Source organism: Lates calcarifer, linkage group LG17 (assembly GCF_001640805.2).
Source record: "Lates calcarifer isolate ASB-BC8 linkage group LG17, TLL_Latcal_v3, whole genome shotgun sequence".
In the NCBI taxonomy this organism is placed as follows: Eukaryota; Metazoa; Chordata; class Actinopteri; family Centropomidae; genus Lates; species Lates calcarifer.
Window position 1 is genome coordinate 3,154,696 of NC_066849.1, and position 26,046 is coordinate 3,180,741.

At 41.4% G+C, this 26,046-nt stretch overlaps 1 protein-coding gene across 1 annotated transcript in view; it reads left to right on the top strand.

Moving 5' to 3' along the window:
* Positions 1-20,603, top strand: part of evi5b (ecotropic viral integration site 5b) — a 39,093-nt gene extending 18,490 nt beyond the window's left edge. Inside the window, exons 13-27 of the mRNA XM_051077223.1 lie at positions 46-198; positions 1,063-1,194; positions 1,316-1,456; positions 1,630-1,788; positions 2,179-2,325; positions 2,885-2,980; positions 8,940-9,035; positions 11,883-12,149; positions 12,378-12,554; positions 16,494-16,737; positions 17,607-17,792; positions 18,449-18,828; positions 19,085-19,222; positions 19,376-19,541; positions 19,628-20,603. Coding sequence (XP_050933180.1) covers positions 46-198; positions 1,063-1,194; positions 1,316-1,456; positions 1,630-1,788; positions 2,179-2,325; positions 2,885-2,980; positions 8,940-9,035; positions 11,883-12,149; positions 12,378-12,554; positions 16,494-16,737; positions 17,607-17,792; positions 18,449-18,828; positions 19,085-19,222; positions 19,376-19,541; positions 19,628-19,806 — 2,661 coding nt within the window. The 3' untranslated portion in view covers positions 19,807-20,603. The remainder of the gene's footprint in view (positions 1-45; positions 199-1,062; positions 1,195-1,315; positions 1,457-1,629; positions 1,789-2,178; positions 2,326-2,884; positions 2,981-8,939; positions 9,036-11,882; positions 12,150-12,377; positions 12,555-16,493; positions 16,738-17,606; positions 17,793-18,448; positions 18,829-19,084; positions 19,223-19,375; positions 19,542-19,627) is intronic.
* The last annotated feature ends 5,443 nt before the right edge of the window (positions 20,604-26,046 follow it).

Below are 26,046 nucleotides of genomic sequence, written 5' to 3' on the forward strand. Positions count from 1 at the left end.
TTGTCGTGCTCACTTCACTCCCTCCTCGGTTGGTTATGTCCCAAGGGACAAGTGACTCGAGCTCAGGAGGCAGAGGAGAACTACCTGGTCAAGCGGGAGCTGGCCACAGTCAAACAGCAGAGCGAGGAGGCCAGTGCTCAGCTGGAGCAGGCCAAGAAAACCATCAGGCAGCTCCAGCAGCAGCAGCAGCCACAAGCGGTAAGGAGGGCCACAGAGTCCCCAGCTGGCAGGATGCAGTGGTGATTACAGCTAAGGCTTACACTCAGATCCTGCCTAGTCTGTGACACGAGCTGTGACATTCAGATTGGGATGTTTCCCAGATCAGTTTGTGATGCACAGCGCTGGAACCTCAGACTGACCATTTTTTAGTTATGTGGTGTGCTAGAACTGGCAGCTGGACCAATAAGACTGTGTTTTCTCTAGAGTTTGGATGTGTCATGGTTATCTGTCTCCCCTGCCCTGTTGGCACATAATGCCTAGCAACAAAATCCAAGCAGTGGCAGACAAGAGCTTTTCTCACTTTGCACATCGGCTTTGGGTAATGATCTGTTTTGGCATGCATGAATTCAAATTGGAACATGGAGTACAAGACAGTTTAGCCACTATGTACAGTGCTTGAGTGAATTGATTTGTAAGCAGTCTCACAGGCTGGTAGATGTCACACTTGGCAGCCTGTTCATATAACATATCTCTTGACCTAGCATTCTTAATTATTGATGGTTGGATTCCAGATGGTAATGTGTAGGCATTACCATGTTTTACATAATTTGCTATCTTGCTTCACAATGAGCAGTCATGAATTATTTATGTGAAAGTAAAAGACAGAATGGTTGGTGTCAACTGAATTCTTTGTGATGGAGTGTGAAGAAGCATTGAGGTGTATTTCTACCAGAAGAATACACACACAGTATGTATGTGGACTCATACTGAGTTTTGGTTTACATTAGCAGAGGTTGAATATTTTGTTTTTCATTAAATGCCAACATTGTGGACACATATGTATCGATATATGTTGCCCTGCTTTGGTGGACTCTGCTCACTCACCTGTTCTTTTGGTTATAGAAGGGAGCCCCTAGGTACTCTGAGGAGTCTGTCCTGCAGCTGGAGAGAGAGCTTGTTCAGGCCCGACTGAAGGAAGCAGAGTCCCAGTGTGCCCTCAAGGAGATGCAAGACAAAATCCTTGATATGGAGAAGGTAACATGCCTTAGACATTGCATTTTCTTAATTTCAGCTAGCACATAGTATCATTATGTGATCTAGCTGTGCACCTGTCGCTACAGTTTTAAAATGTACCTTCCTTACATGCCTTCCTTAGAGGAACACATCTCTACCAGATGACACCAATGTGGCAAGACTACAAGAGGAGCTGATTGGGGTGAAGCTAAGGGAAGCGGAAGCTCTGACTGGCCTAAAAGAGCTGAGACAGCAAGTCAGAGACCTGGAAGAGCACTGGCAGGTGAGCACAAACATTTCAGAATACAGGACTGTTTCGGTGCCCTTTCTTTGTCAGACAGGAAATGCAAAATATAAATGTCTCTGAAATGGAAGAGGAAAAAGGAAATCTTTAATAGCAGTCCATTCATTTACTGAGTGATGGAAAGGTGGACTGACTGTAACACCTCTCCTCAGCGTCACTTGGCACGCACTGCCGGTCGCTGGAAGGACAGCCCCAAGAAGAACACCTTGAGTGAGCTACAGGACGAGCTGATGAGTGTGAGGCTGCGTGAGGCTGAGGCCCAGGCAGAGCTCAGAGAAACACGGCAGAGGATTCTGGAGCTGGAGACACAGGTCAGAGGTCACCTTAGCTTTCTAACCACATTAACCTGATTGACCTCATTTGTTCTTTCAATAAATGTTTTGTCCTGCATTTTCCAATTCTTAGCATTTATGTGCTTATAATGCAATCAGTCACAGGCAATTGAAGGTATATTGCATTGTGGACATATCAGTAAGTTAAGGTGGATACACAGTATGTCTAATCAACAAAAGCTGGTAAGGAGTGAATGAGCTACCTGTGTTGTCATACAGTGGCCTTCAGATGGCAGCAGTCATCTGCCAAGCAAGTCAGAAACAAGTGTGCAGACACCACTGTTGTGTTTTGATATATCTGAAAATTTTAGAAATGTGAAAGAATTAAATACTCTATAATCTTTTATAAATGTAATTTTGCTTACACAGAATCAGATTCACAGCAACCAGCTGCGACGGGCAGAGCAGGAGGGTCGCTGTCTCCAGGAGCGCGTGCAAACACTGACAGTGCAAAATAAAGATCTGCATGTGCAACTGCAAGAGATCAAGCGGAGACAAGCTGAGATTGAATGCAAGGTACATGTACAAGTCTGCTGTTGATGTGCTGCACATAACACCATGAACACTAGGGCAAACCACTACAGTTCTGTTGTAGCATGATCTGTAGTAGTAGAAATACAACCCCAGAACTTTGAAAGTGTGTGTTAACATACACATATTGACAATGTTATGTATTTATTTTTTCTACTGCACTGAAACACAAGATCAAGTTGTGTTAAGTCTTCTTGTTTTTATGTGTAAAAACACTTCTATTGAAGTCATGTAATCAGTTTTGTCTGGTTTGTTGTGTCCTGATGAGGTCACTATCCAGATCCATAACAAGGAAGTGATAACATCTCAGTGCTGATGTGTTTGGTGATGCTGCTAGATTTCTGTCAAACATTCTGTCAACACTCCCCATGTCTCTGGAATTCCCCTTGCACATCCAGAAATAGACAATACTCAAATGTTGCACAATACATGTTTTATTCTGGACATTAAGCCTCTCTCGGGGTTTAAATAGAGCTGTTTTTGAAATAACTTCTGTAGTTGCCTTTGCTGTTGCCTTAGAGTTTTTTCTGTTTTTTTTCTATAGAGTAAGGAAGAGGTGATGGCAGTGAGGCTGCGGGAAGCTGACAACATTGCTGCTATGGCTGAACTCCAGCAACAGATCTCAGAGCTTGAAATTGAGGTAAAGTTCCAACACACTCCCCGCTACGTCTGTCGGTAACGTCACAGTCCTGCCTCTGCATCATGCAACAGATTTTCTCAAGTACAAACTATGTTTAGTATATTTTAGCTTCCTGCAAACAGAGAGACATTTCCTGCTCAGGAATGTGTATATTAACAAAACTGAGTTACAGTAGCTACAGTGACCACAGTCCACAATAATCCGTAATGACAAAGTGAAAACATCTTTGCAAATGTATTAAAACTCAATTGAAATACAGCCACACTATATTCGTATTTTCATTAATGGAAGAAAGAGGGTTCATAATATAAGAATCTGTATTTGATAGCAGTTGATGTTTCGTTTGCTCATATTGCCATGGAAACGTGAGTGTCCCGATGTAGCAGAGTCATCACAGTTTCTTTCTGACTGTTGCTTAGTTAGTCATCAGTATGTAATGTTACGGAGAACTACATAACATTTCAAACTAGTTTTAAGGGACAAACATTGCTGCTATGGCTGAATTCCAGCAACAAATCTCAGAGCTCGAGTCCCATTCCCATCACACACCACGCTATGTCTGTCTGTAAAAGTCCTACCTCTGCACCAAGCATTGGATTTCCTCAACTCCAAACCACATTATACATATTTAAGCTTTCTTCAGACAGAGAGAGAAATGTCCTCCACAGGAATATGTATATGAGATATATGTGATGTGTATATGTGATAAAGTTGAATTCTTATTGTCATTGATGGAGAGAAGAGAGTTTTGTTAGTCAGTATGTTTCTCAATTATTGTCTGACTATGAGCAGTTGACTGTATATGAATGATAGTACTGGCTATTTCACATGACAGATGGTTTAGTCTGACCTCTTCTTACAGAATGTCACAGTAGAAGAATCTGAATCTGATAGCAGTTGATATCTTGCTTGCTCATGTTGCCATGGAGACATAAGTTTCAATCAAATCTGATCAGACCTGACCCACACAGATTATCTGAGTTATGTTTTTCTGAGTGTTGCTTCATTAGTCATGAATATGTAATGTTACAGAAAAAATACTTTTACATTTGAAACTGTTCTAACTATTGTACTGGGGGTGGACAATATATGATGAGACATTCTGCGTAGGGCACAAAGTACAGATATGTGTTGTCTCGTTTTACAAACTACAGTAGATATTGCAGGATGCTCACCGCTCCACTTAAACATGTCCAAACTGATAGAAAAGATCTCTGCACACTTGATCTTTGCAGTGTTTTCACTTCATTTTCCAAGCTTTAGGCCTGGGGTCTGATAAACCTGCATAGACTGAAGTGTGCAGAAATCTTTTCTGTCATTTACAAGTTAGAGTAAAAGCACAAATTTGCCTTAAAACAGAATTTTGACATTTTTCCATACCTGTTCCAAACCAGACTTACAAAGGATGTGTAATGTCATTTACAGAGATTATCTGCAGTTGCTCAACAAAAAATTACAGGCCCTTATTTTGTTTTCCAGTATGTTGTATTTCAGAGCTGGAAATGATTTGTCTCTATTTGTATTTTTGGACAAATGTTAAATATTTTATATTGTGGTTGAAAACTCTCAGTCATGATATCTGTGGAAATTGGGTAGACCTACACTGAAACTTACTCTCTGTGTGAACAAGTATCAACAAGCAAGAGTAACGAAACCAGTATTTATCCCCACACAAATGTAACGCTACACACAACAAGGGTGACCAAAACAAATAGAGGCCTGTTCTTACGGCACCAATGCACAACAGTAATGATTGATAACAGATAAAATAATTCTAAAGCAGCTTAGGCTAAAGCTAAAGCTACATTCTGAGCAGTGATGCAACAGGCAGATAGTAGTGTCTTTTAATACAGGCTATATGGAATAAATGTAAATCTTACATGCTTTAAATTGCACTAGAATGTAAGTATGTTTCTGAAGTTGCTTGCCTCAATGATGAAATCAAGATTAGGGTTTTTAACACCCAACTTATACATGGAGCCAACCTCTGTTATTTCGAAGTCATTGTTGTTTCTGTGGGATCTTGACATCCTGGTTGTTGGTTTGTTGGTTTGTTGGTTTGTGCGTGTGGCGACTTCACTAGAAGCATTGTCGTGCTCATGATGTATTATTACTTTGGAACTTTCCATGATTTATTGTTGTATAACTGAATTACCATAGACGCATTAAGCTTATTGACTCATCACCACTCATCAGTGGAAAAGTATCTCTACAAATTGGTCATGCATGAATATTAGACATAAGATGATGAGAAGCAGTGATTGTATTAATATCAATCCTCTTCCAGTCAGTAATTATCAATGGCATGTTTAGCAGTAGTTACACACAGCATGTGTGGACAGTCTGTATTGGCTGTCAGCCTTGGCCTCTTCAGGAAACACTCGATGCCTGAATAGCCAGGCCGCTCGCCATGTCTTCCCCCTACAACACTGATCACACCAAGGTGGTTTTGCAGTGAGAAGCATCTTTAGTTTTGTTTTGCAACACATTATTACACCATCAGGAACATACTGAGCAGTGTGTTTAGGATCATTCATGTTGTGAAGATTCTGCTCCTGATTGTACCACCTGTGCTTTTATGCAAGGTGGCATAAATAGTGAATTGTGCCTTTTGTCCATTTTCTAAGGACGTGGCTGGTTTATGGCTCTTCCTGTACTTCATTCAGCTCGTGTATGTAGCCTTCTGATGCTCTTGTATCCTCTCCTATCTTTCTGAAGTCTCTCACTCCACTTTCTTAATCCATTGTCTTGGTCCTAACCCTCCCAAGTAAAGCAAAGGAAAAAAAGTAAAAATTAAAAGATCGTCTACATTCATGTCTCTCTCCCCGCCACAGAGGAGACAGGTTGACAGGTGCAAGAAAAGCTCCGACAAGTTTTATAAAATCATAGATGGACTTTTACGTGCACTATCTGCCAGTGGCAGCTTTGCTGACAGCAACGCTAGCCCTAGACCTCTCCTCTGGCATCCATATATAACAACCCCCATGACAGTCACTCGAGGGGAAACACTGAACCCGTTTCTTTAAAATATAAATACCCAGCACTAAAAATTATAGTTATTTTAAAATGATGCAGTTTAGAATGTACCAAGTTTTGTTACATATTGTATTTTATTAATGTTTCAGTTCCTCAGGGTTGTCCAGTACTCTCTGGTTTGTTGACTAGTATATAAACATATAATAAATCCAATAATGTAGTTGCACAAAGGTAAACGTGTTTATTAATGCATTTGTCAACAAGTATTCTTCCTCCTTTGGACACCCATAAGTGGAGGCTGCTGTATAAACAGGTAATGAATGACAATATACAGAAACACAGTTGTTTCCTCATATTAGCATCACCACCTTACACATACACACAGTGTATTATAACCCACTTATAAAATACTTAAATGCTGCTTATAAATATTAAACTTCGGGGTTAAAGTTAAGTGTCAGTGATTCTGTTTAAGTATCAGTTGTTTGAACTCAAACCAAAAACATGGCTCACCATTGACTTGAGCTACAGACAGTACCTTTGCAAATGTATTCCCAAGTGCAAGGTGCTTCAGATAGGCTAAGCTGAAGGCCCAGACTATTTATAAGTATGACACCTACAAAAAAACCTCCCCCTCTTCCCCTTCACAGGCATATACAATCACACAGTGTGGTCTGAGGTTTTGTTACTAAGTGATAGAGCAAAAACATGCAACACCAAAACTTTACCACTACCGCCCTCATACGTTTTAGAATCTGCGTACTGAACTCAGTTGAGTGCCTCTATAAAATACCCTTTAGTTGCACTTTACTTTCCTTTATTTTAAACAGCGTTTAGGAACTGTCTTGCGGAGGTGTCTTATGTTGCTTGCTATGTTTTTACTGTCAGGGGTGGGGTAATAACTTTAACCTCTGCCTGAGCTGAAATCATGATGCCAGCATTGGCTTCTTGGTCTGTGATTTGGATGCCTGCACCAAGTTGTGGATGAAAATTTTGCTTCAAAACAAAAAAAAAGGGGGAAGGGAAAAAATAATCATTTTCTCAGCTTCAAGTCAGCAGTGGCAAGTATTGATGAAGGGCCAGTCACTTTGAACATGAAGGTAATGTGCATCTTATTATGCTTAAATAACAACACAGACGGTGCTGCAGAGATTTAATGAACAGATACAAAGTCATGATAACAAACTCTGACTAATGATGGAAAATATTGTCAGTGAAACTAAAGATCTCTAGAAAGGTTTATGTTAGATTCTTTCACTATCACAGTCACAGCCTCAGTTTAACGCCACAGCGCCACTGTCTCTGGGCTGATAGGAAGTGGTTTCTCATCTTGAAGCAGAGACTCTACCAAAGGTGACATGCATGGTTTATTTTGAGGTTTCTATGACATGCTCAGAGATTTATACTAAACGTTTTAGCCTTTAAGGGATATTATTTGTCATGTTAATGTGGGAAATATATGTTTCATTACTCTCACACATTTCAAGTATTCTCAGAAAAAGGCTAACTTTAATGACGTACATCTGTAGTACAGCTTAAAGTGTCATCATGGCACTTTGGAAAATAATTTAATATAAATCATATCTGTTCTTTACAAGCAGCTACCTGATTAATTAAATAGGATGTTTTATCATAGTAAAAATGTAACTTTAATCATCATTTCACACTACAGCTGTGAATGTTCACACATCCCTCACAGATGTCTTTGCAGATTCGAAATAAAGTATACGTCATTGCCACAACAATGGTGGTGAACAAAGTGTAAAAATACTTTGAATGTGCTGACTGAAACAGCACATACTGGCACATGAAATTCTAGTGTATTTGATGGGAACTTCTCTTATGAGCTGTGATTTTACTCACTTGTCAAGATGTGATGATAATGATGTTTGTAATGATTAAAGAATGTTTTGCCAGACTATCAGATGCTCAGCTCACTGTTGTTGGTACAATAAACATGTCTTTTCTTTCCATACGTTTTTGGCACTGTTGGAGCTAAACAATGTTCAACAGACTTTGAGGTTGCGGGAAAATGAAGAAGATATTTTTTGTGTGAGACGTTTGACATCCCCGACTACAGTCTGGCACCTGGTGATTCACGCAGCTGAACATGAGGAAGTCTTACTAACTGCCTGCCCCTTATCGTTGCAGTGTTTTGGAGCAGCGAAACCTCAATAACAACAGATTCTTGGAATAATTTCACTTGTTTAGACCTCTCCTTGTGAAAAAAGCCTACTGGGACCCACAAAACTCAACCCCATTTTACCACAGGAATCAAAAACCCTATCTGTATTTTGGGGTGTTGGCCAGCCAGTGAAGACTCTCACCTCTCTACCTCGACACTCCACCCCTGCTGTGTGCTGTGTGTAGTCTTCCCTTTTTTTTGTCTCAGTGTTCCTGTGCTTGAGCCTGTGGTTTGAACTCCTCTGTGTGCTCTACAACTGGTCTCACTGTAGAACCGGCAGGTTCACGGGTGTGATTGAGGTTTGAAAGAGAATGTGTTTTTGTCTCCAATGCCTGCAGATGTCTTCAGTGAGGAAGGTAAACATCACATGGGCTGTTTAACTGTTAAAGCTAACAACCAGCCTCATCCCCAGGGCCCCAGGAGGAAATCAAGCACAAATGATACTGTCTTGCGTTTCCTCTGACATCTGTCACTTTGCTCGCCCGCTACACATGCAGGGTACTTCATCATGCTGCTTTTTTAGTAGTGGGGCTCTAGCATCTGCCACTGTTTGTCCTGAATGGGCAGTAGCTCATAGTAGTTAATATCAGTGGGTATTCATGAAGACACTGAAAATTTCCACAGACTCAGTATTTAAGTGTATGCTGCATGTACCATCAAGTCCCAAATTTAACTACTTTGTCTCTGCAGATGTGTTAACATGCTGCTAAAATATTTTTTCACCTCCTAATGTAGGAGAGCCGAGTGTATCACTGAGTGCTTTAGCTGTTTAAAAACTCATATTTCTTCTCCCAACAGAAAGAAGAAGGAAAGGTCCAAGGGCAGCTGAACCACACAGACTCAAGCCAGTACATCCGTGACCTCAAAGACCAGATAGCAGAGCTAAAACATGAGGTGAGACGTGAAAAAGAAGCATTGGGTCCTTTACTAATCACACTAGCCTATTTTGCAACTTTTCCTTGTAGAGATTCAGATTTTGTTGTTGCTGATTCTTTGATCTAGCATTTCAGAAGATTCACAACATTCCCTCAGATATGGTTTTACTTTGAAGCTTACAGATTAGTAGAAGTGTTAACTACACCCAGAGACTTCCTGTGTGGAGTTAACATTGCATACCTCTTATAAATACCCTCACAGACCTACAGATGTGTGTACAACAGGGTTTCACCAAGCCTGTCACAGTGTAGAGCCAAAATAGATAACAAAGGTATACCTGCAGCTAGAGCTTTAAAATTAGAACTGTAGAGTTGACAAAAGGCAAGTAAAACATGATCACTTTTGCTTAAAAATCTATTTAAAACACGTACATGTACATTATACATACACAGATTTAAAAAAAATTCTAAGCATAGAATATAGTGATAATGGGGCGCATCATAATTTTGATGCCTTAATGTACCCGTGACAAGTACTTAGTTTGTAGATAAGTACTGAACAAGTGCAATAATAATTATACTGAGAACATTTGTAACAGGTTGTGGCTGACAGATCACATCACTTTTGAATCCATTTCACTAAATACTGTTGCTGAAAGTTCAGAAGTTTGGTGCTTCCAAACCACCTTGTGATATTTTCTTTTTCTTTGGTAATGTTGAAAAAAAATTGTGGTCTTTTATTTTTTCAATAGATGTGGGTAGTTCAAGAGGGGAAGTGAGTTAAACCATTTGTTTGTTTGTGTGTGTGTGGGGGGGGTGGGGGTGGGGGGGGCACTGATGGAATTGAATTCATCAGAAATCACATCAGTGATTCCTGATGAATTCAACTGACATTCAAGAAGTGAAAGCATTTCTCCTTAGTCTCACTACCTGAGAATTTTCTTTGTTTAGTCCTACATGTACTATGCAGGAATGTCCAATGTGATGTCCCCTAATGATGAGATTTCACTCATTAATGGTTGAGTTAAGATGGTTTTATACAATTAAAACTGCAGAGAGAGGTTCTTGTTGAACTCTAGCAGGATCAGTCATTTACAGGAATAATAACATATTCTAACTTCGCTGGCCTTTACTTAATCAATGCAGACAAAAACAAAAAAATGTGATCTGTGGTTACATCAAACTGCATGCATTAACACCTTCTGATTCTATATCAAGGTAGTGCAGTCACACAGTCATTTCCCCTCTCACATGGTTCTGGCTAGTGGTCATCTTGTGTTAATAGTGGCCTGCCTATGAATCATGCTACCTAAAGTGTCTGCAGTGAGCAAACCTGAAAGTGGAAAGTGGCTCAATAACAAGTTCCATCATCATCCTCCCTCACAATCTGCTTTAAATCATCATTTTGCTGGAAATTTTGACAGCTGCCAGTCAGATGTTGATTAGATCACAATTTCCTTTTTGCCTGACAACAACAGGAAGTTTAGACAGGTGCAGGTAAATGTGGGCTTATTTTTGTTATGCTATGTATTGTGTACTGTGCTCTGAACTGGCCTCTGAATGCGTCTCTTCCTACATGTCTGTCTGCTGCATGGCAGGCTGTCCCAGGTGAGTTGATACAGATGTGCCATGTAACCTCCAGTGGTTGAGACCTCATGGCTTTGTGGCCCCCACCACAACACCATTTGTGTCTATTAAATTCTCTGCTGGGGAGGCGGTCCTGGATACTTGGATACTTCCATAGAGAGGCTCAGGGAGGTGACAGTTTGGAAGTTAACCTGTCGTACACCAGTCAAACCAGGCAGATAGTCCTTAGACTTATAGTCTTTTCCCTTGTAAAACCTGATAGAAAACACATCAGATAAAACATAAATGTTTGTATGGTTTGTCAACATTTGTTTCTGAGCGCAGCCAGAATAATCTCATTGCTCCCCTCTGTGGCTAATGGAGGGGAAAAAACCAACCCACAACAACTACAGTTCAGTTCAGTTCTCTGTAATGATGTGAAGTAGATAATGCACTTGTAAACTTACTTGGACAAGCCACATAAAGGTGAGGTTTGTGCTTTATCCGGACTTTTGTTTTTACAAGAAGAAATAGACCTAGTGAAGATTAGTTCATTGTTCTGGCAAACACTTTAGGTTAACTTCTCACCTCTGATAAACCGCAGCCACTTCAAAACCTTTTAATATTACACATCCAGGACTGTTTCCTAACTGAAGCCAGCCCACACCCTGAAGAAATGATACACCCACATTGTCCCAAATCCATACTACACACTGATTCTAACAAAGTTTTGACTGTGTAGTGTATTCACACTGGAAGTATGACAAAATAGAGTATTCTCTTCAGAGATGTCAGAGTGTTGATTGACGCTTTTGTTCAACCATATTCGGTACAAAGAAGATACAGAGTTACTCACAGCTGGGAAAAGAAATATCTCAGAAAACAAAATCTAAACTATGAAATCTGCAAAACCATTTTGTTTTTAACTTACTTTGATTTTTTTTTTTATACTTGCAAAAAGTCTATAGCACAAAAATAAGAGTACAGTATATACTGCATATTATTGGTATGTAGTATGGAATTGGGACACAGCTCGTATCTTATCACATTATTCCCTTGTGGTTTTGGTTGGATTGCTGCCTACATGTCAGATTTGTGAAAGACATCCCATTCTATTTGTATCACTAGAATATCACTGACTGCCAAAGATTTGACCAAATTATGTTAAATAGTTTTTTCATGTCATGTCCGTCAGTCTTTGTCAGTCTTCTCCCTCAGAAGTTGTGTTTTGCTCCTTCTTGCATGCAGGATGAAACAGTCCCTGCTCTGATGCTAACACTCATCATGCTTACTCTCACAGATTTGCTGCTTAAAAGGGCAGAGGGGTATGGCCAGTCAGCCCACTTTTGATGGGATCCACATTGTCAATCACTATGCGGGGGATGATGAGTCTTATCAGTCTTCAGACGAAGATGGAGTCAAGGACCCCACCCTCCAGGACACCCAGCAGAGGAGCGGCGGCCGTATCAGACTGCGCCCCAACCTTGGGGACACAGACAGCGAGGAGGAGGACGGGGAGGCCCTGCGGCTCTCAGTACCTCAGAGCGGCAGCCACAAGTCCACCACTGTGTGACAAGCACCCGCCTGCTGCCAGAGTTCGGGACACAGGCTGTCAGCGCTCACCGAGGAAGAGAGAGGGTGTTTCCAGCAACCGTTTCAAAGGAGAAGCCTGGAGCAGGAGTTCTGAATTTCAGAGGAAATACATCATCATTTCATATCATGAGAATCACACTTAAGGTTTTAGTTTTTCATTTTTACCTCCTTTTCGTAGTTTTTGTTATCTTCTTGAGGGCAGCAAACATCAGCAGACAGCTGGCAGATCGTCAGTCTGGACCTCAGCAGAGAATTAAATAATGTGGAACGCATAAAACTCTACTGGGCCACAGAGACCAGAGGAAGAGGAGGAGGAGGAAGAGGGGTAGAGGGGGGAGAGGCAGTCTGTCTGTCTGTCACTCCTAACCTCCCCCTGCTGGTACAACACAGAGAAAGAGACTGTGCAATAAAACATTTTATGCTATACTACACACTTCATCCAATGTATTTTTATATTTTTAAAGCATTTTATAAATGAACATCAGAAATGTATTGATGCCGTTACTACTAAGTGTCCATCATGCAGAGGCAGAATCGTATGAGTGCTGTGTGTGTACATATATATATCTAAATATCTATCTATCTATTGTCTTGATGAGCTTGGGCAGAGCCTGGAATCAAAGCCCTTGTATCAGCCAACGTTGACTTGAGGTAATGATGAGTTTTAGGCCTTAGCACATGCTGCATGCCTTTCACCAAGGCTACTGTATCACAAGCTCAATGTGTCATCTGCATACTTGTAGATATGTAAATGTGTATTATGTTTTTTTTTTTCCAATTCCTTTTGAACTTGAACATATGTATCTATTGCATATCTGACGTTTAGAATATATTGTACAATTGAGAAAAAGGGACATATAGGTTAGTTTAATATGGTAACACAAATGACAAATCCTCTTTTTGAGATGAGTGAGGTGAATTCCTGTTAAGAGAAAAACAATAACTGATCTTTTCTCGTCATCAGCTTGTTTTCAGAGCAGTGAATGTGAATAATACGCACCAGAAGAGGACAGATTTATTACTTAACTACTGTTGCTAATGCAGTGAGTTCTCTGAAGGCATCCCAACTTGACTTTCAAAATGAGCCCTGCAGACAGTAGCACCTACTACGTCAGCTGATGAGTCAAACATAAGTGATTATCATATGTTTTGTGTAACACAAATTTGCGAGCAAATGGATGACAGTGGTAGAGAACTTGAACTGGGAGATAAAACTGAGATACATTAGTAAACTTTATAACAAAACCTGGAGAAGAATCAGGAGTTGTACCAGTGTAAGCACTAAACTCTGTATCATGCTCATCCCAGGCCAGTTCCACTCCCATTTCATGTGCAGGGACCTGGACGTGTAAGAGTTTCTGTGAATGTCCATGTTGAACACTAACTCCTGTATTCAGTGAAAGACAGTCAGTTCCAGGAAACAGAAAAGATAGTGACTTTGAACTGGTAATTATAAAGTCCCTTTGATGAACAAGATACCCTGTGTTGTTTGGTGGGAGAAGAACACTTTATGGCACTTTTGAGTCTGCAGTGCAGTAAGGACACACATGGCAACACTATGGAGCAGTCAGCACACTCTGGAGACTAAACGAGATTGTTGTGTGCGTGTGTATGTGTGTGTGATGAGTTCATAATAAAAATGTTTGATAAACTCTTTGCCTGGTGTGTGCTAATGGTGGCTACAGACCTCTTCACACATTCTGAAATATCTTCATATGACTGTGAGCACATGTGGGATGTTTAGTCTGAACACTGCCTTCCCCTGCGAAGATTGTTGCTTAGATTGACTCTTTCAGGAAGTGATTTCTCGCGGTTTTCAGAGCTGAGCCTCAACTTCTAATCATTTCATGCAGAAAACCACATTTTAAAAGCGCATTACTCGTCGGGCAGTGAAAGATTATCCAGGTTTGTATTATTACCAAATGCTGATGAAGATGTTTTTTTTTCCTCGTTAGACATTGAGGACAGCCTAGCTGTGATGAGCAGTGTGGTGTGAGCTCAGTGTGATGTTATATATTTTATATTGCATTGAATCATTATGCGTTCGGAAACTTTGAACATGCACTTCATAGCGCGGCGGTGAGAGTAAATTAGTTCATTCAAATTTAGACAAACTGGTTGTTAAACCTCAACCTCAGTTCATTTTATTTTTGCTCTGTCAGAGTGTGAATATGTTGACACACAAATACGATTTATATCATTTCAACCATAGTCAGCAAGTCTGGATTTACAATGAAAACTACCCGAATTTCAGATGACGCTCCATCCGCTGTGACCCAGTATGAACTACATGTTACTGCTACAGCTTTAAATATAGATTTAAATGTATTAAATACCTTAAATATTTGTCCAAACTGTGTGGCGGGTCCTGAAACGTTCACAAGAGGCATGAAAATCAGAGACTGTGGTGCTTTTTGTGGGAGGCGATGAATCATTTGGTGTTTTCACTTAAGAGGCGTTTTTAAAGCTGAATTTCACCAGAGAGCAAACTAAAAATGATGCAGAGGTCATTTATTTAATCCAAGCAGCGCTAAAACAACCGCAGATCACTTCTGCCTTCAAAGTTTGGCTTCTGCTGAACCACGGGTAATAAAAACATGTATTATTACTATTATTTTATTTTATTTTATTTTATTTGATTTTATTTTATTTTATTATTATGGCATGATGATGACACAGTTGGTGGCTGTTGCGCAGCGTTGTGAAACTCTTCTATTTCGGCAGCAGCGGCAGCAGCAGCAGCAGCAGCAGGGCCTGTCGCCTTCTACTTTTATCGGTTCTGGCTTCATATCTTCACCAACACGGTGTCCGGATGCCACACACGGCCCGTGGTGCATCTAATCGAGCCGGGGCATGTGGAGGTTTGTTTTCCTGCCCTTCATTCACTGATAGCCGATTTGTGCTGTTTTGAATCACAGAGCTGTAATATTGCGCCCAAGCGAGCAGCGGTCATGTTGCAGCTGTCTGGCCTGGTTGAATCAGCCTCTTATCCCATCTCTGTTCTTCAGTTTTGCCTTATAGTGGAGGAAATCTTTATTATTTGCTGATTATTAGAAAATGTTAAAGTCACCCTGTGTACCAATCTTCAAATCCACATAAAATCTAATTTAAATATAATAGAGTTTATTCATATTGATTATTGATAATCAAAGTGCACCCACTCCATCACTATAACAGTGTCAGGATTCATGTATTGTACCTGCAGTGGATGAAAGGCACCAGGTCTCACCGCTCTAACCTTTATTCTATTGTTCCGTGCGTAATGACGCTAAACAGCCGCTGTAATCTGCGTCCTGAGCGAACAGAAAACAAATTGTCTCTGTTGCTTCTTCCTTCTGAGCATAAAGCACAGGGTAATGTGAAACTGTCACCGCAGGCGTGACGACGGCGACTGTCTGTCACATAATAACAGTCTATGGGCTCAACTGGCAGCAGACCGGAACAAAGCTGCGCCAAAATTTGTCATGTGTGGACCCCAGTCAGGTTTAATCACAGGGAAATGAATGTGGATTTATTGTGAGGATCCTGCATATTCTGCTTCTATTCTACTCACTCGTTCTGTTGTGTTTAAGGCTAAATTCGACCGAACACAATCTGACAAACCTGCGGCTTGTGGTGAAATTGTATTTATAGGTGACCTATGTGAACACAGTTGGTTCAGAGTTTCCCCCACCCTTTATATTTTACCACTACGTGTTACACGCAGACTCTCAGCAAGACACCCTGGGGTGCGCCTCCGCGTTTCCTCTCCCTCTGCCCCCTCTCCAAAGATTGAGTAAAGAGCTGATAAAAAAAGAAAAAAACTGTGTATCACTTGTCCTGATTGCCACTGGCTCCCGCAGGCACGAGCTGCAGCCTGATCCGGGAGGGGGGGGGGGGGGGCGTAGCTCCAGGCGGTGGGATAAAGGGACTTAGATTCAGACTCATTGTCTGGTTTTTAATATGGAAAAAAAACAAACATTTAAATGAGCTGCTCATAATTCAACTGGTGTTTCTTGAAACCAAAGTAGTGCAAAGGCAAGCCACCCCGTCACAGGCCTGCGTTGTCAAGTTAAGTCCTGAAATGAGTGAAGGTGCTTTGGAGAGAGGTGACAAGAAGTCGCCCCCGCTGCAGACTGTTTTCCTATCACCTGTGACCCCACGCTGACTAAAACACCTAAAACACTGCAGGCGGATGGCTATTTATTGAGGTGAGCGGAGGGGCCGCTGCAGTGACACCTGTCCCCGCAACACCTGGCGGACGGGACTAGGACGGGACCGGACTGGGCTCTGTCGGCGCATGCTCCGTGGCCAGGTTGAACTCTCTTAAAGCACTTGAACTCCCACCTCCCCAGCAGCAGTGGAGATCAGGTCTCTGCAGGGTTCAGAGCGAGCGAGCAGCACCGTCCGCAGGAGGAAACTCTGCAGTAGTTGGATTATTATCACTGGTTTGTTCGCTCTCAGATCAGAGATGCCTCGGTCCTTCTTGGTGAAGAGTAAGAAGGCGCATAGTTACCACCAGCCCCGGACTTTAGAGGATGACTACAGCAGGCTGGACACTATACTGGCGCATATATGCTCGGGTATGTGTGAAATATTCTTCTTATTAAAACTTTTCTTTTTTAAAATTGTAAGCACAATAATTACCGACATATTACAGGAGAATTGTCAGAATTAATTTCGTTTTAAATCATGAAACGCAAAGAGAAACTGTGAGTACAAGTGGAACTGATTTCAGTTTAAAGGGCTGCGAAGTGTCGGTGCAGTTTACTGACAGCGGCTTTAAAATATTTGTTCTGTTTTGCTAAGAATGTTTAAAAATGAAATGATTTTTGAAAAAACTAAAATTGAAGTGGAATTTCTGATGTTAATATAGTTGGCACTGAGATTTCTCAATGTCAAACCACTTAAAATAGATTTAGCGTGATATTTATTTATCACGCTGTTTAAATCTGTTTTAAGTGGTTTTACATTAAGAGGCCAGGTTGAACTCTCTTAAAGCACTTGAACCCCCACCTCCCCAGCAGCTCCGCTTTATTTATACAGCGCAAAATCACAACAAAGTCATCTCAAGGCACTGTACATATAGAGCAGGTCTAGACCGTACTCTTTATATTATTATATTTACAGAGAGAGACCCAACAGATCCTATATTTTAAAATGTTCTATTAGAGTCTATCACCATTGTTTTTATTAAATTATATCACATTACAGGTTATTTCTACAAATTAGAATTATATTTTATATTATTTATTATAAACCTGTTACATTTAGACCATTCACCTATTATGCCATAACGTGTAACCATGTACGTTTTTTTAAAAATAAAATAAAATTAAAAAAAACCCTCCAACAGTAGTCTAACATTGTAGAACATTACAGTTCTGTTCTTTTAAAGACAACGTTAATGTTTTTTAACTTGATGCTGACCGTCCTCTGTGTGTCCGCTCAGAGGAGGGTAAACTCCCAGGTGACACCGACGTGACGGTGGACAGGTACGGCCTCTCTCCGGACTCGCACCCGGCTGACGCTGCTGATTTCTCCCCAAAGTCCCCGCTCAGCTGCACCGACAGTCTGTGCGGTGGTTCCCCGGACTACGAGGACTTCTGGAGGCCTCCGTCCCCGTCTGCATCACCGGGTACACACACTAACACACACACACACACACACACACACACACACACACACACACACACACACACACACACACACACACCACGACCACCACCACCACTGCACAGCCCTTAAGGAGGCAAGAGAAACCACAGATACTGTGAGGTGATGATAAAACTCACTCATTTGTGTAAAGGCACACTGCAGACACACTTCAATACTCTGTAGGAATATTATTATACTTTGCATGATGTGTATCTGAAATATATGGTCTGATTTTCTGATTGCCTGTTGTGGAGGCCATGATATTGTAATAAGATGATGGCTAATGGATAAGTTACAAAAACATGGGGCTTTGTGGTGGACTTCTCTGTAGTGAGTTTACATTTGGTGTCATGTGCTATCAACATGTTATAGAATTCTAAGGAAGATCGTATAGTCTCCTTCTATAATTGAGCTTTTAGTTCATTTGTTCATACAAGTACAAGTAGAAATGAGTGGATTGGACTTTACATTTTCCAACACCCATTGATTTATGGTGCGTATCTCCTCTTTATCATCTGATATTCCTGGTTTCCTTTACATCACTCTTTAAATCAGCCCCCTCAGGTCCTGTGGAGTCCTGCGAATGTCCACCCCCACTTGTTTCACTGGATCATCATCTCTGTTCCCTCTCTCCAGCTGATTCTGAGAAATCCCTGTCTCCTCTGGTGGACGAGACCCAGCCCTTCACCACCGTTCCCTTCCGGCCGTACACGTGGAGCAGCTACCCGGGGCCTGCGCTGAGGCCCCTGGTGCAGCAGAATCTCCACCCCGGCATGGAGGTGGACAGGAACCCGGCGGCCATGGCCTTTTACAGGGACCAGAGCTCCCATTCTGCCCTGTACTCGGACCGAGTTCTTGGAGAGGAGGCTTACGGCGACTACAGGAGACACACCGCTGCTCTGCTGTTTCCTGAGAGAGGCCTGCACGGGAAAACACACACTGCGAAGACCCAGTCCGACCTGCTGTGTTCCAGTCTCATCCTTAACAGTGCTTACAAGTGTGTCAAGTGCAGTAAGGTGAGGATGGAGTCGCATGCATGATCTCAGCTTTGTAGGGATAAATAAATGGGTGAGTTATGAACTCCAGGTGGCGATAATTGAATAATAATAATAAAAAAAGAAGTGTCCTTTAGCAAGACACTGACACTGCAATGGCTCTGACCTACGGCCTCCTCCAGGGGAGGTTATAGAGAAATGAATGAAGAGAAATGTTTGTGTTTTCACCAAAACGTCCTCTGTAACATAATCCTCCCTCTCTTTGACTTTCCATCAGGTGTTTTCCACTCCGCACGGTTTAGAAGTCCACGTCCGCAGATCGCACAGCGGCACCAGGCCGTTTGCGTGCGACATCTGCGGCAAAACCTTCGGTCACGCAGTGAGCCTGGAGCAACACAAAGCCGTGCACTCTCAGGTAACCTCACACACACACACTTTTAAACCCCCAAAACCCTCCATCCTGCAGTTCACACCTTTTTTTTGTCTCTTGTTGTCGAGCTGCCTTCCTGTCAGGAAGGGTGTGCTGACTCGAAATCACGACTGAACCCGCCTCTGCCTCACGTTTCAGGAGAGAAGCTTCGACTGCAAAATATGCGGCAAAAGTTTTAAGAGGTCGTCCACTCTGTCGACGCACCTGCTCATCCACTCGGACACCCGGCCCTACCCGTGTCAGTACTGCGGGAAGAGGTTCCACCAGAAGTCGGACATGAAGAAACACACGTTCATCCACACAGGCAAGCGGAGAGGAGACAGAGCTTTACTGCTGTTATCCTCAGTTCACAAAAAATAACCCCGCCTAAAATGTGTTTTTATTTTTCAGGTGAGAAGCCGCACAAATGTCAGGTGTGTGGGAAGGCGTTCAGCCAGAGCTCCAACCTCATCACACACAGCAGGAAACACACCGGATACAAACCTTTCGGCTGCGACCTCTGCGGCAAAGGCTTCCAGAGGAAGGTGGACCTGAGGAGGCACAAAGAGACACAGCACGGACTGAAATGAAGCCAGATCCTCTGCGGTCACTGCACAGAATTCTGACTGTAGAGTCCGTATATTCTTACTCTTCAAGCGAGTGAGAAAAAAAGAGACCTGTAAGACAGAGGGCATTTTCGCCTTGTACTCCAGTCTCCCTGCTGGAGGACATTTCCTGGACTGAAATCTATGATCCAGCTTCGTTAAAAGTTCATGTGAAAGCACAGTAAAAATATATTTTCAAATATTATCCAGCGGCAGATTTTTTTTTTTAATTTATTGTATTAAGGAAAATGTAGAAAACCATCGAATAAGAAAAGAAACAACGATTCTGCAACACTAAACACACAGAACCAGCCACTGCAGGTTGTTGTGGAGGCCCGGAAAACCAGAGATAAGCTGTGAGCTGTAAGACATATGATGAAGCGTGATGAAATACATTCATCATGTTTGTACGTCAACTGATATGAATCAGCTTCAGTGGGAAATAAACCCAAAATATTTGTCCTCTCACTTCAACAACCGGATCGACAAAAAAAAAAAAAAAAAGCCTCGCCCCAGATGAAATCTGCGCTTCTCCAAAGAACAGAGGCATTTTGTTGTTGGTTGGGACTGATGCTGGCAAAACAGCCTCCTCACACTGTGTGATTTTATAAACAGGAGGGTCACTGCCCATGTGTGAGCTGTCAGCTTCTATTTTTCCCCCCACTTTGCACGTTTTGTCGTTTACAAAATAAATACATTTACTTTTTTCAGGCTGTTTGATTTTCTGTTTGGTTTAACTGAAAAATGGAAAAATGCAATAAAATGCACAAAGTGGAAAATGACTTCTTTTCCCAGTGTGGGGTATGAAAATCTCTGAGGACTGAATGAAATGAGTTTATTTTTTCATTTAAAAGCGTTTAAAAGTTTATTGCTCATTAAAAAAAAAGAACTGGTCTTTGTAGCAGCTGGCAGAGCTGTATATAAGCTATAAGCAAAAGCTGTTTGGTTTTCTCCGTGTTTGTGCAGGTAATTATAGCCAGCGGGACATTTAACCATCTTGCAGCCGTGATTGGGATTGCCCAGAGGCTGCTGTTTGTTTTGACCACTGTAGCCGTGTGTTTGGACTTTAAACAGCCAGAGCAGATTTAACCGTTAACCAAACGCTTTTCACCCTCATGCCTGTTATTTAAAAAAAAAAAAAAAAAAAAAAAAAAAACGACTTTTGGCAGAAAGCTGGCGGAGGAGGCACCACAAACAGCAGCTGTGATCCTCAGGAGGATTACTGCTGAGATAGATACAGTCTGAACTGAAACTGTTTCATTTCACCTTCAATGTTAGGAACCGTAATGAACTGAGCAGAAACTGATTTCATCTTTGATTTGATCACAGGACATCACAGTAATTAACAGCTATTAACTATCAGGCTACAAGTAATCCTACTGAGACACTGAGACACTGCCAGTAAAAATAAGGAATGAGTGTGTTTGTGTGTGTGTGTATATACATATACACACCTATATATATATATATATATATATGTATATATATATATATATATATAGACAGACAGATAGACAGACAGACAGATAGATAGATAGATAGACTCTATCTGTCTATCTGTATATACTCTTTATATATTCTTAATTAATTTAGACAGTGACACATAGTATGGCGTCACAGGTGGAAATTATGACTTCTATTCAGTCATCATCACAGGATAATAAACCATAAATATACAACCATACATCCAAATCATATAACCTCCATCCACCACTTTGATAACTGCTGGTTCTTGGTGAGTTTCTTCACTTCCTCCCTCATTTGCAGACCTGAACAACTGTCTTATTTATTTCTTAATTCTTTCACCGTGCCACCTTTTATAACGCTAAGAAGACAAAAGAGAAAAAAAGAGAGACAATCAGTAAGTTGTCTTCCCTCAACATTGATTGAAATCACTGACTCACAAGGATTTTCTATGCCTCACTTCCCCAAATCCTACAACATCCAGGCCTGCAAAAATACTGAATATTTTAAACCCTAGGATGAACAGACTGAGGGAGAACAGGAAAAGGCGAGCTCATTTAAAGCAAGACTTGCTCTAGCTGTGCACAATGGTTCAACGTGGCACCGAGTGAGTCATTTATTCTCTTTAAATAAAAAATAAACTTCAGGTGCAACATCCTCACATTCTCAATTCTAAAATTAGTTTAAGAAATACATGTTGAAGTGTTATTTCACAGGATGTAGCTGGAAATCTGCAGTTTATAAAGGAAATTACTAAATGACAGTTAAAATTACTGAGGCAAATGGTGTCATCTGAAAAGGGCAAACTCTCAGTGATGCTGAATCCAGTCACAGGGATTTTCCTCCTGCATGTTGCAATAAGTTTGTCACTGAGTGCCTTTAGCACTCTGATGCAGCCTCAAGCCACCACCCTGACCACAAGCTTCTGAAGTATTGGACAACTGCATGTTTTCAGGTGTGACATCTCACTGCTGTGCAGAGCAGGTACACTTTGACTGAACTTTTGATACCAGACTCCACTCATAACTTTTTGTATGACTAAAAACAATTTGTTTATCATTCATGGGGCATTTTCCTCACCTGAACCTGACATGGTTCCTCTGAGAAGCACAATCTCAGAGAGAAGCTCTTCAAGCAGAAATCTTCAAACGAGCCATTAGGTTGACCAGATTTCCTCCAAGGGCATGGGTGAATTTTTTTTTTAAAGCATTACCCCACTGCCCCGAGGCATATCAAATATGAATAGAATACGGCTTGATCGATTGGAGTGGGCGAGTAATCAGAGCATTGCAGTCTGAGGCTCAAATCTAGGCCTGCATCTTGGTCCATAAGTGCACACACTTGAGAAACATGCATGACACACACATCAACCACACATGCATGCTGCACACTCAGAGGCTATGACTGGATTTATTTCTCTTGGCAGTTGGCACAGTTGTGCAATTAGAAAGTTCGGTGTCGTGGTTTTGGTTGATTCATTATTAATCTCAAATGAAACATAAATGATAAAAGAGAGATTTTAGAGACATACTCTGTGTTTGGTTTTGATTTTTTTTTTTTTTTTTTCATCTTCTGCTGTTTAAACAGCACAAAGTCCCAATCGGGTTTCATTTATATTGGTTTTATTGTCATATTGACTTTGGAACAGAGTTTAGGTAAAGACAAATACCTCTATACAAACATTTAATGACTTTATTACCCACATTAAGAAACAAAACTAGGGAAGATGTCAGCACAGGTCAGGAGCAGCAACAGCTTCTGAAACCAGACCCATCTCCTGATTTACAACTGCGATACTCAGCTTGACACAGCAAAGGAAAGAATGTGATTAAAACTTCATATGCAATACCTCATAGATTAAAGAAGAAGAAGAAAAAAAGAAGGTCAAGATCACACCCACGCAGCCGACAAGCGTCAATATCTAGAATCAGCAACATCTGCTGAATGATCAGATTATGATGTTGTGTTTCTCAAGAGGAAGAAGACAGGGGAGACACTGTGAAGAGAGAGCAAATGTGATTATTTCCCTCAGGGTGAACAGACTGCTGTGTATATTGTAATAATAATGTGGTATTTTGCGCTCACCGCCCGCTCAGCAGATTTCACACAGGTTCGACGAGTTAGAAAGAGATAACCTGAGAGAGACACAGGATTTCTAGCAGCAAGCTTCGGAGAAAAAGCATTGATTCACACTCTTGATGCAGGAAGTGATGATAAGAGGTTCTTGGAAGATGAATAAATCTATTTTCATACCCTCTTTATGCCCCTTTCATTTAGGAAAGTTTCTGCATCAGAGAGACTTTCCTGCTCACCTGTCCCCTCCCCCCTGCGGCTCACACGCCAGCTAAGCAGGGACAGACGATGAGAGGCACGGCTCATATAGGCCACAGCTCTTTTGTTGCAGAGGCTTATTCATTATTCACCTGATCTGAAAAACAGACTGCAAAACCAACTGCACAGCTGTCATCAAGCAACAAGGCGTAGACACAAATTATTCATGACTTTGCAAAGAAAAGGCAGCAGAATGACGGGAAAATAATAACAAGAGACATCAGCGAGGCAGCTGACAGAATACGTGTGGGGAGAGCCGGCCTCCTCAGGGCTGACGAGCTTCCTCCTGGAGCAGCAGCCGCAGCTACACACACTGGTGGGGTCTAACGCTTTTAGACACCACCGAGACTTTGACAGCGTGGCACGGAGGGAGGATGCATATGTGTTTGTTTACAAAGGTTTTTACACCATTGATAAAGCAATTTATCTCAAGTTTAAATTCCAATAATCATCTCAGGTGACTTAGTTTAGTAACCTGTGATGTCATAGCAGCCCTGTCTGGGGTGTTGGGTGTACACTGACTGTTGCACACTGGGAAAAATCCAGCCGCCCTGCCCATGAATGTGAACAGGATTAGCAGTTAAGATTACAGAAGTATATTTCTGATCAGGTATCACCAATACTAGGATTCTTATTGTACATCTTTACACCTGTAGATAAAAAAAAGAAGAAAAAAAAATCTTGGAAGGCATAACATTTAATCTCAGCTTTAATTTTAATCACTATGTTACTAATTCTTGTTGTTATTTACTCAGAAACCAAGCAAATCTTCGACCCACACTTGGTTTTGAAGATAATAAAACACACATAGATTCATGTTGTCTTGTCTTGGTAATTACACTGCACTTTTCACCTGCCTCAGGCAGGCAACAGATTATACTAAACTCAGCTGCAGGGCTTTTATCTAACTAAAAGACTGGATCATATTACAGCTGTTTCAGCTTCTCTACACTGACTGGCTGTTCATTTTAAAATTTGATTGCCAACTTTTAAAGCATTACATGTCCAGGCAACCAGCTACACCACTGAACAACACATGTCATTTCTCAATTCTCTTATCATGTAGTTTATCCTGATTTTAGTTAAATTGCCCTCATCTTATTTTACCCATTTTATACAGTTGTTTTTGTCCATCTGGATTTAAGCCTATATTGTCCTATTTTGTCTGTTAATGTTGTGGTTGTTTGCTTTGAATCCGTGCTGTAAATAATCTTAGAGAAGTGCTCCATAAAATTACATTTAATGATAGTTAATAATCTTGTAATGAAGAAATAATGTCTTTGTACAGTGTTTTTCCAAAGTGATTGTGGCCCATATTTTAAGCCCAACATGATATGACGCATTGATGCAGGCCAATGCAGGTGTGTGTGTGTGTGTGTGTGTGAAGGAGGGTGGACAGTGTTGTTGTTTTCAGTTTTCAGCCCTGTTTATAATGGCATGTCCCAAGGTGTTTGTGCATGTGTGTGAATCTAAAGCCAATGACCACACACACACACACACACACACACACAGTGACAAGTGACATCAGAAAATGGTGGAGGCCAAATGAGAACCGACATTTTTTTTCTGGCTGCCTTGAAAGCTTTCCATTAGCTGAGCTCTGTTCTGAGGGTCTGGGGCCCTGAACAGCATGAGTCCATGGAGGGGGTGAGGGTAGTTGTTGGTGGGTAGTGGTGGGTGTATGGGGCTGGACAGGATGGGGACTCACAGGTCTGATGAAACGGGGGGGGGGGGGGGGGGGGCTGGTGAGGCTGTCCACGCATTTAAAGACATGTTTATCCGGTTCATTTAGCATTACATATCACTAGACAATTTGGATGTGAGCTGTCACTCAGGAACAAAAAGGCTGCTCTGCTGCTGCTCAGGAGGAACCTGTGTCTGTGTGACAGTGGTTTCACACATATAATCCTATATTCTGTACTTGACAAAAAAGAACCTGTGTTCAATCCTTTTACTGCATCTGCTGTTGGCCATGTTGGCCTCTTTTCTGGAGTCATGTCTAATAACATATGAATCCTGAAGGTGACATTAAAAGGATCCACTCTGGTTAAAAGGCTTGATAACAAAGGATTCCCTTCTCTTCAGGGGAAAGACAACGCATGAAAAGGAAATCAAGTGACGAGAGAGAGAGCTTTACAGCCTTTTAGTGAGTAGCTGATATTCTTGTTCCCTTGTAAAAGGTTTTACATCTCTGGGAATTTGTGATGAGGTGATGTTCAGTGTAAAACTGTGAGATTCATGCACAAATCCTTGCATGCTACACAGTTAATGTGAGTATATAACTGTGCTCTTAATTGTGCAGTAAAATTCTTTTGGGACTGAACCTCAATATGTTTTTTGTGCTGATGGAAATGTGTCCATAGCACACAGTATCAAAAAAACTGTCATGTATGGAGTTTGACACAGAATCTTCTCTCTGATTTTTTTTCT